The sequence below is a fragment of the Syngnathus typhle genome, linkage group LG1 (assembly GCF_033458585.1).
Source record: "Syngnathus typhle isolate RoL2023-S1 ecotype Sweden linkage group LG1, RoL_Styp_1.0, whole genome shotgun sequence".
Lineage (NCBI taxonomy): Eukaryota > Metazoa > Chordata > Actinopteri > Syngnathiformes > Syngnathidae > Syngnathus > Syngnathus typhle.
Genome location: NC_083738.1, coordinates 10,396,600 through 10,412,418, shown reverse-complemented (window position 1 = coordinate 10,412,418; position 15,819 = coordinate 10,396,600). Strand labels below are relative to the sequence as shown.

Genomic DNA, 15,819 nt, shown 5'->3' with positions numbered 1-15,819 from the left:
AGCCACTTGTGAAATTGGCCCACGTCTATCTTCTCTGGAAAGTTTTTTTCCTCCCCTTCCGACTGCGTTTGATGTGCTCCCACGGCACTGATCGTGGCACATAATGCGATTCCTCCTTCACACAGTTTTTAAAAGAAAAAAAAATGTCTCTCGCACTTTTATGGCAGGCTGGGAAGAGACGCTGGCGTTTTCTCTACCGGGCAATTATCGACAACCCCTTTTTAAGGGGGAGAAAGAGGGGAATCAAAGCCTCGCATTTGGATGTTTTGACTCAAAAGATGAGAGTTTCCAGAGGAAGAGCATGAAAGGCGGAGGGAAGTAAACGCTACCGTTGGCCAGATAAGGTATACGAGCTACAAGGCTGAGTGAGGAGACAGAGGTATAGTGAATCAAACATGATGTGTGATATTGTGACGAAAAATTGTCATTCTTTGTGCGGCGCTCTTAAGACATCATCATTGTAAAGCACTGCTACGAATTGACAAATTGTCACTACTGAAATGAAAACGAGTTTGTTGCACACACTATATATATATATATATATATATATATATATATATATATAGTGTGTGCAACATACTATTTTTCATATATACTATATGTGTATATATGTATGTGTATATACATAATAATAGAATACAATTGATCTTAATGGAAATTCTAAAACGATCAAGGCAATGGCAAAGAAAATTACATTATCTAGTCCAAGGGTCAGAACCATAATCCTCAAAGAAGGCATTCCGCAAGAGAAAAAAATAAAACAAAAATCTTGACATTTCAAGGGAAACGAATATCAACAAAAACCATAGTGAGTTGCATTTATTGAATCAATCAACTGCTCAAGGGAACATGAAATTTGATTTCTTCATATCCCAAAACATTTTGAACTCTGACACGAGATGGACAGCAACAACAGATGGGTGAAACAGTCACATGCCACACTTGAGAGCCGCAGGTAGTTGATCCCTGATCCGATATCAAGCTCTGTAAAATGTTGCTTTTTATGTAGACTTGTTCCTTCATTTTTATGCGTGTGATTGTTGGGCATTATTCTGGCTATGTTGGAATTCTATCTCATCGCGCGGGTGGTATGATGATAAATGATGTAGACAAGCATACACGTCCACCACGAGATGTTGTGTCATCCTGGCCACCACACTCAAAACTTTCTGGCTACTTTACTTTCTGTTAGTAACACGTTACAGCCATTGGTGGTGAATGAGACAAAGAAGAAGAATGGGCGATTGATGCATTAATTTCCCGGTGTAACGACAAAATAACGGGCAGTGGCGAGGTGCACTTGTTAAATCCTAATTTCATTTTAATGAGGCTTACATCTGGTAATGATGCCGCCCGGAAGGGAGAGATGTTATTAACTCGCAGGTTAGTCGGCCCGCGTGCAATTAGCCCACCTTCTTCGAAAAAGAGCGTCGGCTGGCTATCAAACAGGATGCTAATGAGCGGGAAGAGCAACGCGAGCCATCTCGTCGCTACAGGAAACCTAAATTAGTTCAGCAATGTCCTCAAACACTTGTTTGTAATGAACAGAAGATGCTCAACATATGCAGTCAGCCTTCAGTATTCACAGGGCTTAGGGACCAAGCACTGACGCAAATAGCAAAACTCTTTATATTTTTTTTTTACGTGATTAATATATACAATTGTTCCAGCACGCCCCCTACCCCCATGGTGACAAGCGGTATAGAAAATGGATGGATGGATTGATTGTTCAAAACGTCTGGCGTTACCTAGACCTTTCCTGTTTTCCATAACAGTTCATGTTGTGTAATGTTTTTTCAGGAACAAATGGTGCTCTGAGTTGTTTAACATGTCGAAATGTAAACACCATGAAGTAAAAGCTGAACTTTTGTCTCATGTTCATCTCTTGATGTGATACTCAAATGTCTTCAGTACACAACATAAACTAAGGAATTGACCCTGTCGATCCAAATCTTCCCGGGGATTTAGGGACCAAGCTCCAGCACTAAAAGTAAAACTTTGCAAGTGGTCCATTACTTGCAAAGTTCTATTTGTCTAATCACTAGACAAATAGTTTTAGTTGTGTCCCACAAACTATTCACGAGTAGGACCAGTGTGTGTTTGTGGTACTTTCATTTCTTTTTTAGAATGTTCTTCTAGTTTAGTTGTTGCTTATTTCACTTTGATCATTACTGGTGTTCAATGAATACTGCCGTGGCTGCCATTCCAAAGAGAGTGCTTTTGTCTTAGTCGTGGAAAATTATTTGTTGCAACTTTTATAATAATGGCTCCTTTTAGAGTGCGGAAGGGTACCTAATAAGGTGCCCAGTGAGGAAGAGAGTGCATATAAATTTGCTCTATCCTACATAACATCACTACGTCAATAATTGTCTTGGAAGAATATGTTTAGTGAGTGCAAGGGTTTTAAAACAAGGTTAGTAAGCAAGTATTAGGTTAGGTTCAGTTCAGTTCGCATTTATTGTTGTTGATTGGCAGTTAACAAATCACACCAATACATACAATCACACACACACACATACGTGTTTACAGATAGACAGACACACACACACACAGACACATCTATTAATTTCCAGATGGCGAGTATATTATGAAACTAATGCTTACGGTAATATAAAGCGGTCTCTCAAGAGTGATTGGTACCTTCATTAAGCACAAGCATTACAATTTGACCACTCAGAATTACGAGAGAACAAAGACTATAATCACAAACCAATATCTGTGAAGTTGTTTGAAGAGATTATGCTAAGAAACCATTTAAGTCTCAGTTTCGTACACCGCTAAATCATGCGCCTCAGCTGCCCATACCCTTGTCTCTGAATCCAAGTGGTACAGTCCAGTCTGTCAAAGAATTGCATCAGCTTTTATATGAAGCAAGAAGTAGCGTCTCAATTTTTAACCCCCCCCCCCTCCAAAAAAAAAACCTGTTTCACGCAAAATGGTAGATATATGTTGACACTTAAAAAGTCTCAAGAATCCATGCTCTCAAAAAGGCAAGGGGTCTGCCATTTTGTTTTTTTTTTAGTTTATTTCAAACATTTTCAAAGAGTTAGACATCTATTGCTGTTAATAAATTGAAAAATTGGACTTCTTTTTGGAGTAATGTGTAACTTGTAAGCGTGTCAGTCTGAATTCCAACTGTCCTTGTCTTTTTCTTTGCTTTCGGAAGTCAAGGTTAGGCTTTCAAGACTGCATTCTTCAAATACTCATAAATGTTTTAAACACGGTTAGGGTTTCAAGATAGGGTTACAATTTGAAATTAGGATTTCAATCCATGATTAGGGTTTGAAAGTAGATTTTTAACATGGGTAAGGTTTCAAATAAGGGTTTTGAGATTTAATACCAAGGTTAAACTTTCACATTTAGATTCCAAAGATTTTGCGGTTCATTTCTGAAATGGGGTTTCAAATGAGGGTTTCAAGAATAGCTAAGGCATCGGTTTCAAAGTAGGGTTTGAAGCCTGCATTGGGGTTTTAAACTCATGTTCGCCTTCTGCTCATATCATCAGCCACAAAGCATTTTACGATCAGTTTTGTTTCAGAGCTTGTCAAGTTGCTTTATTAAATGAGAAGTTTTCCATCTTAGACGTCGGAAATAAATGTGGCGGAAAAAGCGTCGGAAGTTTTAAAGAGCCTCTCGCGCATTTGGCTGCGCTTTTACAAGTCAGCAGTGATGGCGAGCTGGCCATATGGAGCTCTGCTAACTACAGCAATAAAAACTATGTGGTAAGCAGCTCAGACACATTACAGATTTAATTCAAATAATCTCACATAAATGGAAAATACTGAATTTTAATTTCCAGCATATTCTGCAGACAAGAAAAGGATTTCAAGATGTGGATTAGGATTTCAAGCAAAGGCCAGGGCTTCTAGTCAGATATGGTTTTAAATGGGGTTTTGAAACCCTTTAGAAGCCTGAGTCATGAATTAAAATTTGTAATAGTGTTTTTTTTAAGTAATTTTCAACATTTTTTGACAATAGTGTTGTATGTGCCCTCACTAGTCTAGAAACGGCATTCTGATTAATAATGTATTTTTGGAATATAAATTAACCAGCAAAATTCACTCAATGGAGGCCATTCTGCCCCTTGCTTTTGGAATCAGTTGCCAAGTCTCCAACAACCAATCACAGCTCAGGGTCAGAAAACTCGCCCAAAGTGAGAAAACTGTTTTTTACCCGAGAGCCGACAACTGTTTCAAGCTTTCGTCAGGGTTTCAAAGTTGGTTTTAAACCCAGTCCTGATATTCACAAATAGGACTTCGGGATAGTGTTCTGTCTTCAAGACAATGGTCGGATGTCAAAGTAGAGTTTCTAGCCAGCGTTAGGGTTTCATTAATGATACAGTGTAAAAAAGGTTTAAGACCAGGTTTATGTTTTCAAATTAGTGTCAGTGTTTCAAACAAAGATTTAAAGCCTATGTTTGGATTTAAATTTAGGTTTCAAACTTCGGTTGGGGTTTCAAGTCAGGGCTTTGGTTTCAAAGCAGGGCTCCAATCCAGGCTCCGTTTGCGGCGAGCAAGTGTCCGAGTAATGTTTTAAGATGGTGTTCAAATTATGCAAGCAAGGTATTGTTTTCAAATTAGAGTTTGAAGTCACGGTTAGGATTTCAAATAAGGCTTCGAGGACGCAGTCAAGCTTTCAAAGTTGGGTTTCAACTCAGTATTTGGGCTTCAAGTAATATTTTGGGTTTTATTTGAAGGCTTGGGTCTTAAGCCCTGGTTCCGTTTTTAAATAGGTGTTTCCATCCAATTAGGGGTTCAAGAAAGGTTTCGGTTTCAAATTGGGAGGTCAAGACTATTAGGGTTTCAATTAAGACTCTTAAGACAGGAATGAGGTGTGATGTGTGACAAGGTTTTAAATTAAGGTTTCAAATCAGGACTAGGTTTCATTTCAGGTTTAGTATTACAGGTATAGTTTTTCAAAGCCAAGCTTTTCTTTCCTTTTCACTTGTGTACTTTTTCAAAATGTGTTTTACTGATTTGTCACGTTTTTGTTTATCTTTTTTTTTTTTTTATCTTTGACTGTCATCCTAAAATTGTATTTTGAAATTTGGAGGTAGGTTCATCTAAAAGCGCTGTTTTTATTTTTAAGCTTTTATGAACCTGTCAAGAGACAATCTGTGTGTGCAAGCATCACACATTGTTTTTCACCGCACTAAATTATTAACGTAGAGACTAATTATAGGCCCTTGCCACTGTGGCAACCGAGCCTGCAGTGCAAAACAAAACAAAAAGGGGAAAAAAAAACAGTCGGAGCATTATTGGCCACTGTTATTGTGCCCAGTGTGACACCTCAACTGACACTTTAATTTTCCTTCTTTTGGCCTTTAATCAAGCATTTGATTAAGCACCAATCAATTTTTTACAAAGACAAATAAACTCTCCACTAAGTAATTCTCATGTAAACCTAATAAAGGATAAAATGAAATGTTTTTATCTAGTTTTCTTTCTTTGATTATGCAGTATGTGTCTGGCACTATTGAACACAACAATCAGCCAGTTTGAATTGTTGATGTTTTCACTCAAAACGCATTAAACATTTAGCACTCATCAGAGTCAGAGAGATCTTGCTAAATCTGGCCAAAAGGTAGTCTTTTTTTCCTAACTAAACATTATCTTCCATGAAAATGAGTCTTTCTCACAGTGTGTTTTTGCCAATAAGTCATTTCTCCAGTTGGCGATTATGCATAAACGCTCGCCTCATAACGCTTAAGTTCACCAGCTGTTTCTCGCCTGAGGGCTGTAAATGTAACTTAACATCTTGAGTTCGTTTAAAAAACAAAAAAATCATCAGGCCCAAGCACATTTTCATGATTCTTTTGCAGGCATAGCATTTTCTTGTTAAATGCACATACTATAATGTAAATGTCGTTAAAATAATAGAAATTAAGATGTCATTCTTTTGTAATTTATTTTGTATTACTTCAATAATCTATCTTGCACTGCGTTCAGACCATACACTATCCCATATTTTTTTCTGGTTTAAACCGATGCATTTAATATCTCAATATATTGTTTGTAAAGTATATCTGATTTGGTCCTTTGAGGCACTTACTGTGTTTCTGTTGTCTTGGTCTTGTTTTTCAGAGCCATGACAGAATGGTGGACTGCTTGAGCAAAGTCATGCTGCACACGGTCATCTCATGCTGGCAGTCAGTCCTGGGACTGGCCCTGCTGGCCGTCTTTGTGGGCTCCTCCCTGGGCTGCCCCTCCCGCTGCGAGTGCTCAGCGCAGACTAAGGCTGTGGTGTGCCACCGCAAGCGCATGCCCACCATCCCCGATGGCATTCCAGGTGAGACCAGGATCCTTGACCTGAGTAAGAACAAGCTGACCATGATCAACCCGGACGATTTTGGCGCCTTCCCAAGTCTGGAGGAACTCGACCTGAGCGGGAATATCATCAGCTATGTAGAACCGGGTGCCTTTAATGCTCTATTCGTCATGCACTCGCTCAGCCTGAAGAGCAATCGGATCAAGCTTATCCCTTTGGGCGTCTTCTCGGGCCTGGCCAACCTTACCCGGCTGGACGTGAGCGACAATAAGATTGTCATACTCCTGGACTATATGTTCCAGGACTTGCACAATCTCAAGTTTTTGGAGGTGGGCGACAACGACCTGGTTTACATCTCGCACCGTGCATTCAGTGGACTTTTGAGTTTGGAGACACTGGCCCTGGAGCGGTGCAACCTCACCGTGGTGCCCTCCGAGGCTCTCTCGCACCTACACAACCTGGTCAGCCTGCACCTGCGATACCTCAGCATTAGCACTTTGCATCCATATTCCTTCAAAAAGCTGTTCCGGCTGCGCCACTTGGAGATTGACAACTGGCCGTCACTGGACCACATCCCGGCAAACACCCTGCATGGCCTCAACCTCACCACCCTGTCTGTCACCAACACCAACCTGTCGTCCTTTCCCTACCAGGCCTTAAAGCACCTGCCCTACCTGACGCACCTCAACCTGTCCTACAACCGTATCCGGCACATCGAAGGGGGAATGTTGATGGACCTGGTTCGCCTTAGGGAGTTTCACCTGGTGGGCGCTCAGCTCACCGCCATTGAACCATACGCCTTCCAAGGCCTGCGGGGGCTGAAGGTGCTCAACGTTTCGCACAACCGGCTGGACACACTGGAGAAGGGCGTGTTCCAATCCCCGGAAGCTTTGGAGGTCCTCCTTATTGACAACAACCCGCTAGTGTGCGACTGCCGCCTCATGTGGATTTTACAGAAAAGGCACACCATATTGTTTGGAGATTCCCAGCCGGAATGTAACACCCCCGAGGGGATCCGAGGCAGGCCTTTTCAGGAGTTTAAGGAAAGCTTGCTGTCTTACTACGTGACCTGCACCAAGCCAAAAATTCGTGAGAACAAGACGCAAACTGTGACAGTGGATGAGGGCCAGCACGTTTTGCTCCACTGCAGTGCTGAGGGGACGCCAAGGCCCACTGTGTCCTGGGTTTCCCCGCGGCGGCGCATCCTGACAGCCAGGAGCCACGGCAGGGTAATGGTGCACAACAACGGAACCCTGGAGATCAAGTCGGCTGAAATTCAAGATGGCGGCGTCTACCTCTGCCTCGCCTCCAACACGGCTGGGAATGACACACTGATGACATCACTGGCCGTCAAGAGTCTGGGCTCACTGTACGCCAACAGGACCCAGCATTACACCGACCCCAGCAACACCACTGCCAACGGGACCGCCAGTGTCACCATTGGCTTGGACCTCAAAACCATTTTGGTATCCACGGCCATGGGCTGTTTCACCTTCCTGGGGATGGTCTTGTTTTGCTTCCTGCTCCTGTTCGTCTGGAGCAGGGGCAAAGGAAAACATAAAAACAATATCGACGTGGAATACGTGCCTCGATCCAAGTCCAACGGCACCAACGTGGACTCGGCCGACATTCAGGCCGGTCCTCATCGCTTCAACATGAAAATGATGTGACGTCTTTTTATAGGAAAAAATTCTGGATCGAGTGTGGAAAATATCCCAAAGTACATTCTATTTTTTTGCAAATAGAGCCACAGCGTGCGGACGAGTGGTCTTAAAGGACTTTGGGGTTAAGGAACAATGAGCAGAACCTTGAAAATACAGCTAGTAGGATGTCGGAATTGCTTCAGCTCAGAGGAGGATTGAACAGATTCCTGGGAATTAAGTGTCATTTATCTGCTTTTTGAGATTTATATACCCCTTAAACAAAAAAAGAGAGAGCGAATGCTCTGACTTCTCGGGGTTGGATCTTCTGGACTCAGCTGAACTGTGTACAGTACCAATTTGTATCTAATGCTAAAAAAAATCTTTGTTGAGTCTTGCGCCACATGCTTCATCACCCATCCGATCAACCAATGGCGGTGACCATCGCTTCTTCCGTTCGATATTTTTGCCCGTGTGTACCAAATGCTTTGTTTATTATGTAAACTTACTGTATGTACATACTCATTCAAAAGAAATATTCACAGCAATATTCATGGGATGCATTAGCCAAAATTGATATAACCCTATACAGTATGTTCAGCAAAAAAAAAGAAAAAAAAAAGAAAAAAAAAAAAAGACTTGCGACTTAAAATTTCCATAGGTTCAGAAAGGGCTTCTATGGGTGATAATGTGTCCCTGCTCCCCCACTATTGACTCAGAAATAAGAAATATGAATAAATACATATTTATCAAAGAAAGTATTTTATTTATGAAGAATGTTGGTCAAAAATCAACCCTCAACTGCTGTCGGGTGTCCAATATAGTATCTGGACGGTCCCTTGGATGAACATGAACCACCGTTTTGTCCGACTTCAGTGTCTTTCTATTCATTTAAAGTGTACCTTTTTGGCCCATGTGTCAACTTTTTGGCCAGTGTGTCAACTTTTTGCTACAGTGATATTCGCATTGTTTCTTTATTCTTTCCCCAGTAGAAAAAAACTGACTTTGTTGTAGTAGTTCCTCATTTTGTTGTTGAATCATTTAGATAATGACTATTAAAAAAATAAAAAATGTGTATGTGGAATAAATCCAGTTGTATTTGTACATGTGACTGAAGTCAGTTTTATTAATGACACAACGCAGCTGTCGTATAATTGTGTAGTCGCAAATGGTTTGAATTAAAATTGAAATAAATTTTACTGTGGCGGGCGCCTTGAGATACGAGTTTAATTTATACCTCAAATTATCATTTCCAACTGAAGTGATTCGAATGCAAATAATCCAATTCCATACCCCAATACACACCCAACTGTGTTCCTTATTTTTCTTTCATTTTTCTTTCAACAGAGGTTGCACTCAACAATATTGTACTGTATAAAATGTACAGGCATACCATTTTCACTTGACTTAACCTGTAGTCTCAGAAGATGCAAGATGTACCTAATGTTATGCTCATACCTGTTATTTCTCTTCTGTGGTCTCCACTGGCAGTTGGCACACCAGTTTAATGGCGCATTACTACTAATAACATATTGTGCTGCCACCGCAAGGTAACCAATGTGAATTGATAGTGTACGTGAAATTTGCTGCTGTTTTCCATTGGTGGGTGTCTGAAGCTCATGCGTCTCGAATTATTGCTTGTATTCCAAAAAGGTCACTACGTGGCTACTCATGTCTCAAGAAGACGCTAATGTCTCAAGGTTCCACCATTTGATTACACTGATTTGTAATAAATGTATTTAATTCCTTGAAAAATATATTCTTAAAATTAATTACAAGTTTTTTTAATTTCTTGATCATTATAATTAACTTTTTTCTTCTAATTTAATTGACTTAAAAAAAATGTAAACCGATTGGCTAAAAATGTTTTTTTTTCTTTACTGGTACACTTGCAAGAGCAACACCACTTAATTGTTGAAAACCACCCATCACAAAATTAAACACCCTGGTTCATTGACATTGGTATTTTGATTACTTTGCATTACACAAGAAGGTGAAAATAATGCCTTTGTGGCCAATGCAGTTTATATCTACAAACAACATAATGCACAAATTTATGATCGACCAAAACATGGCATTATTTTCACATCCATTAAATGAAGTGCAGGATGTAATTTGTAAAATGTAAAAACAAACAATCCATCAAATTATTAAAACTTCAAAATGATGTGGTACACGTCATTCACAATAGTGTGGATTTTCCTCATAATTACCATGACTTCATTTTCCCGCCATTAGGGCTTGAAACCCTAATTTGAAACCCCAATGCTAATTAGTAATGATGATTTTGAACCATAACCAAATCCCAACCCTGATTTTAAACCCAGATTTTTAAAAAGCGGAAACCAGGGTGAAAACACACCTACCTATTTCTGATTTAAATCCCTAACTTCAATCCATATCACTGTCTTGAAGCCTAATCTGAAACTCTAACCATACTTTCAAATGCTAACACACGCTAATTTGAAAATTTAACCTAAATTTGAAGCCATAATTTGAACCCCAACAACTGTGTTGGAATCGAAATTTGAACTTAGCTATAATTAGATCCCTAACCCTGGTTTGAAAAATTAATATAACACGCTATCCCTAGTTTAAAATACTCACAACCTTGATTTTTAAACCCAGATTTCAAATCTTAACTGTAGTTTAAACCGATAGTCCAGGCTTGGAAATCTGAACCTTGATTTCGAACCCAAATTTGAAACACGAACCTTGTGTAGAAACCATAAATAGAAACTGTAACCCTTTCTTGAAATCTCAATTTGAATCCTACCTCAGAATTTAAACCTTAATTTGAGACCCTAACTATAATTTGAATCCTAACATGAAAACCCAAGCCTGATTTGAGACTTTACCAATTGAGTGTATCTACATAGAAAGCGTTTCGAACAAGTTGTGAATGAGCGTTATCCTTAGTCAGAATGCTGGGAATCAAAACGTCAAGTCAAGTCAAGTTTATTTGTATAGCCCTAAATCACAAGCAGTCTCAAAGGGCTTCACATAGACAGAAATTGACAATTATTATCAAAGCATCCCCTGATCTTAAGCTACCAAAAGGGCAAGGAAAAACTTAAAAACCCCTACCGGGGGAAAATGAGAAACCTTGAGAAGGGACCACAGATGGAAGGATCCCCCTTTCAGGATCACCAGGTTGGATGCAGAGAGGGCACAAATGATACAACATGAAAATCAATGAAATAAAAAGTGGATGTCCATGTCAGAGCAGAGGGCTGCCGAAGGAGCCCTCAATTGTCTTGGCAGTGTCTTCGAGGAGGTTGAGCTGCACTTCCCCCATCCTGAATTGGCCCACGAGAATCCAGATAGCCGCTGTCAGCATGGGTACCACCTAACCACCTCCCCGGCCGGGGAGGGAGGAGGGAGGGAGTGGAGAGGAAGAGAAAACAAACTCCAGCCGAATCGGCCACTACAGGTTAGTTAAAGGCCATGTCATAGAAATGTGTCTTTAAACGTGTCTTAAATGTTTCTACTGAGGTAGCAGTCCTAATATCCATTGGTAGGGCATTCCAAAGCTCTGGAGCCCGAATAGAAAATGCTCTAGAGCCTGCAGACATTTTCTTGGCCCTGGGTGTCGCTAAAAGGGTAGCGTTTTGCGAACGAAGGTTACGAGACGGAACATAAGGAACAACTAGGTCGACGAGATATGAAGGCGCTAAGCCATGCAGTGACTTATAGGTTAATAGAAGAACCTTGAAGTCACATCTTAAATGGATCGGGAGCCAATGTAAATTGGCTAGTATTGGGGTAATGTGATCAAATTTTCTTGACCGAGAGAGCAGCCTTGCAGCAGCATTTTGTACTAACTGCAGACTTTTGATGCGGGACTTAGGAAGACCCGAAAATAGTACATTACAGTACTCGTGACGAACGCATGTATGATAGTTTACGCATCACCGGTCGAGAGGATCGGACGAATCTTTGCAATATTACGAAGGTGAAAAAACGCAATTCTGGTTATAAAAACGTATTGTTCTCGCTCTTGTTTATACATGTTTAATGGCAAACATGAATAATAAACTGGCTTTAATGTAGCAGAATAATTGCTGGCAGGTTAATTACTTGTTTGGATGTTGATTATCTGAAGAAGCTCCGCAAATGAAAGCAAAAGTGGATGCTGCAACATGCCACCATATTGAGGTCTTGCAGTATTTTGCCACCTGTGCTGCCCAGATTGACTCAGCCTCAAGGGTTTCTACCTTTCTCTGCTCGCTGATAAATGAAAAACACAGAAGACAAAGTCATGCCTAAATGTCCTTTGTTACATGTCAACAGACCATCATTTACTGTGACGAGGACCCAAGGAAAACTGGACTCAAGTTGTCAAATGCCACCTGTCTTCATTTGGCCGTGTGACAGCGCTTTGCTTCACGCCTCGTCCGACTCGTGTTTCCTGTATTTTCAAGGTCTCCGCTGACGCAAAAAAAGTGATCACATTTGTTACACACCGTGACGTGTCTCAAGCTCTCTCGTTATTATTCACCTGAAGGTCGGCTTGTTTGGGTGTCGTGGGTGAGTTTGAAAAGCAAATCAGATTGTCAAAACATCAACTAGAGCTGCTTGACTCTGCTAATATTGCTGCACATAATGAAATGAATGGGCAGGAGGGCCACAGTGAATAAAAACTTACAGTAATAGTCTTAAGAAGTCATACATTTACAAGTATAAATTCAGTCGTAATATGATGTTAAATTCAGTCTTGTTAGATCCATCCATCTTTGTTTACGTACCGCTGCTCCTCACAGGGGTCGCGGGCATGCTGGAGCCTACCCCAGCAGTCATTGGGCAGGAGCCACCCTAAACTGGGTACCAGCCAATCACAGTCTTGTAAAATTGTACTTATTATTCTGAAGCAATGCAATGGTATTCTTTACTAAACTAATTTGATACTTTTTATTATTGAAAAAAATAAAATACTTTGAAAGTCCTATGATGTACCTCATAAAGTACAACTGTATTCTTGTAATCTTATGGGAATACACTTGGATGTGCAGGCAATGGGATCGATTCCCACTCAGTGACAGCCTGCATGTGGGTGTGACTGCTTGTTTGTCTCTTTATGTGCCTTGCAACTGGCTGGCAACCAGTTCAGGGTGCAATCTGCCTTTCGCTTGATGGCTCCAACTCCCCCTTTTCACTGTACTGTGTTTTTGTAGTTTTTTTTGTGGTTGTATGTACTGTTGCTACGGAACCTGACAGCTTCGCATCTCAACGCTCCTTCTGGAACGAAATATCGTCGAGATCCAGGGTTCTCCTGTGTTTTATTCTTGAACAACATGAAAAAAAATCATAAATCTCAAAGGGGTACTCTCAGAAAATTTGTTGTCGGAAAATTGGAACTCCATGAAACAGTTTGGCTTTATTCTAAAAAATTATATCCCCTTTTTCTTGAAAAATGTGACATTAGACTCAGCCAAGTAAGTGTTGAGCACCACCACATTAATTAACGGGTTATATCAATAATACTTCTCTGACTGCCAATCAAAAATTAAATTGATGGAGAGGTCAGTATTTTGTTGTTGATATCAACACAACTCTGGCGAAAGCAATTTTAAAATAAAACTAAAAAATGTAAACTGCTGGTTTGAGTGTGAGTGCAGAGGTGAACAGTATATGTTCATTAAAAAAGAATATCCAGCATGCCCAAAATAATGAGTTCCTCTGGGAAAACAAACGCTGCTCCACATTTCCCACATCACCCACCAACTGGATCATTCTAAACCTTGAGACCTGTGTGAACAAAATAGTGATAGAAAAGGGTTTAAAAACAAAAGAAAAAAATGTTTGTCTTCACTTAGTATCAATGGAGTTTAAACATCTCTGTGGATCTCTTGTGGTTATTAATTGTAGACAAAAAAAAATGACATTATCTTTGTTGACATACCGTATTTTCCGGACTATAAGGCGCACCGGACTATAAGGCGCACATTCAATGAATGGCCCATTTTAAAACTGTCCTTAAGGCGCACCGGACTATAAGGCGCACCATTAATGCGTCATGTCAGATTTTTAATCCAAATCAAATCATTCTCCATTTTATCTTTTTTATTTCAACTTCAGATGCAACAAATTACTTTATGATCACAAAATAATGATCCATAGTCTTTTTGATTCATGATTCATAGTCTTCAGCAGGCCACTTATGATTGATTCCATGACACAATGCTTCGGGCCAGTTTAAATTTTGGAATTTGGTCCATATATAAGGCGCACTGGAGTATAAGGCGCATTGTCGGCTTTTGAGAAAATTTTTGGTTTTTAGGTGCGCCTTATAGTCTGGAAAATACGGTACATCATTCCACTGCGCTGAGGCTTGAGTTTCTTTTAAGTTGCCAGAACGTAAAATTTGGTAGGTATGTCAAGCAGGAGCAAACCAAGAAAAAGTCTCATACCATAAAAAGAAAGAAAGTTTAACATTTTATTGTGAAGTGGACATTGTCAAAGCAATAGGACCACTTTAGCAAATTGAAAATATACACCCCTCAAAGCCAGTTTCCCTTAGCAACATTACATTTGGTCTGGCATGACCAGACTCACAAATAGTTTTCAATAACCATTCCTGAAACCCTTATTATATTATTTTATTGCATTATATTGTGGCGGACGTTAGGACCAAGCCTTTCACCCAGCAGGCCAGCAGTTAGGCGGGTTTATAGGTACCATATTTTTTGGACTATGAATTGACTCAGGAGCGACTTGTGTAAAATTATTAACACATTATATCATTTCACATGTTACTTTCAAACTAGACTGCAAGAGGGCGCTCTATGCCTGTGGAATAATTGGAACTGCAACTGACGAGTCTGACGAAGTAGAGGTGAAGTAGAAGAGGAACCACTGCATCTTCTACTTCTGGGGTTAGCGGAGTTGTTTATGAGTGACAGAGGATGAAGAATTCATTGGATTTAATGATTTGGAGTGACACGGATGGTTCGATAAACTTGTTAGCATGTCATTTATGCTATAATTATTTGAATAACTCTTTATAATTACGTCAGGCGCGTTCTTAAGTCCTCGTTTATGTAATGTTAGCATACCGTACCGTTCGTCCAATCGGACCCTTGAATACATTTGTTTGTGCGCTTTACGCATCGCGCTTTGAGTCATGCTTGTCACATCAGATTCGTTTGTAGTAGAAGTCACATTTGTTTTTCAATGTGAACGCATACATAAAAATATTAGATTCAACACAAAATCCAATTTAAGCATCACCCTCTGCAGTGTGAATGTAGCCTAACTCATCGTAACTCAGCAACTTTGTCCGATGGGTACCAAATTTAAATTTCCCATATTGGACTAATGGGTAAATTTGATAATTGACTTAACATAAAACACGGCAACTATTTGTGAAAATTCATACTCCAAAGCCAGTTTGATGGCAACATTAACTTTGGTAGTCATGTCTATCACGAAAAGACCAACCAAAAAGTCTCACGAAACCATGTCTCAAAAAGAAAAGGTTAAATCATTTTAGGTCAAAGCTGCCATTTTAGGGTTCATTTCACAATTTCCCAGACAAACTCATCCCAAAGATTTTTTTTTTCCTGATTACTACAAAATGGTTTCACATCATCGCGCCTTTGTGAGCATTTTCTTTTTGTTTCTCCCCCCTCCATGTTAACACCCTGGAACACTTCTACCAGTTTCCCACAGAGCCTTTTCCCCCAGCAGCCATTTGCCTTTCCAAGCTGTCTTGTTTGTCGTTTGTTTTACTGTCGCGGCTCGTCGTCTCTGGATGACTTTGCTGCCACTCCACTAAGTGCCAAAGCCTTGGAGTGTAATGGCGGCGCAGCGTTGGCGGGTGTCCTCCATTGTAGTGTGAGCTATGTGTAGCTTCATTCATTTGCCGACTCCATTCAATGCGCTGCCAAGTGAAGCCAAGTAGGCAGTATGA

General features: G+C 40.3%; 1 protein-coding gene and 1 long non-coding RNA gene across 4 annotated transcripts in view; one reads left to right on the top strand and one right to left on the bottom strand.

Annotated features, from left to right (window-relative positions):
* The window catches only part of LOC133161448 (uncharacterized), a 42,280-nt gene extending 36,146 nt beyond the window's left edge, over positions 1 to 6,134 (bottom strand). The window contains exon 1 of the long non-coding RNA XR_009716081.1: positions 6,052 to 6,134. This is a non-coding gene — a long non-coding RNA (uncharacterized LOC133161448). The remainder of the gene's footprint in view (positions 1 to 6,051) is intronic.
* Positions 1 to 9,529, top strand: part of lingo2 (leucine rich repeat and Ig domain containing 2) — a 178,373-nt gene extending 168,844 nt beyond the window's left edge. For all 3 annotated transcript variants that reach the window (XM_061289956.1, XM_061289946.1, XM_061289964.1), the window contains one exon: positions 6,084 to 9,529. In XM_061289956.1, coding sequence (XP_061145940.1) covers positions 6,096 to 7,937 — 1,842 coding nt within the window. In that variant the 5' untranslated portion in view covers positions 6,084 to 6,095 and the 3' untranslated portion in view covers positions 7,938 to 9,529. The remainder of the gene's footprint in view (positions 1 to 6,083) is intronic.
* Positions 9,530 to 15,819: the final 6,290 nt, after the last annotated feature.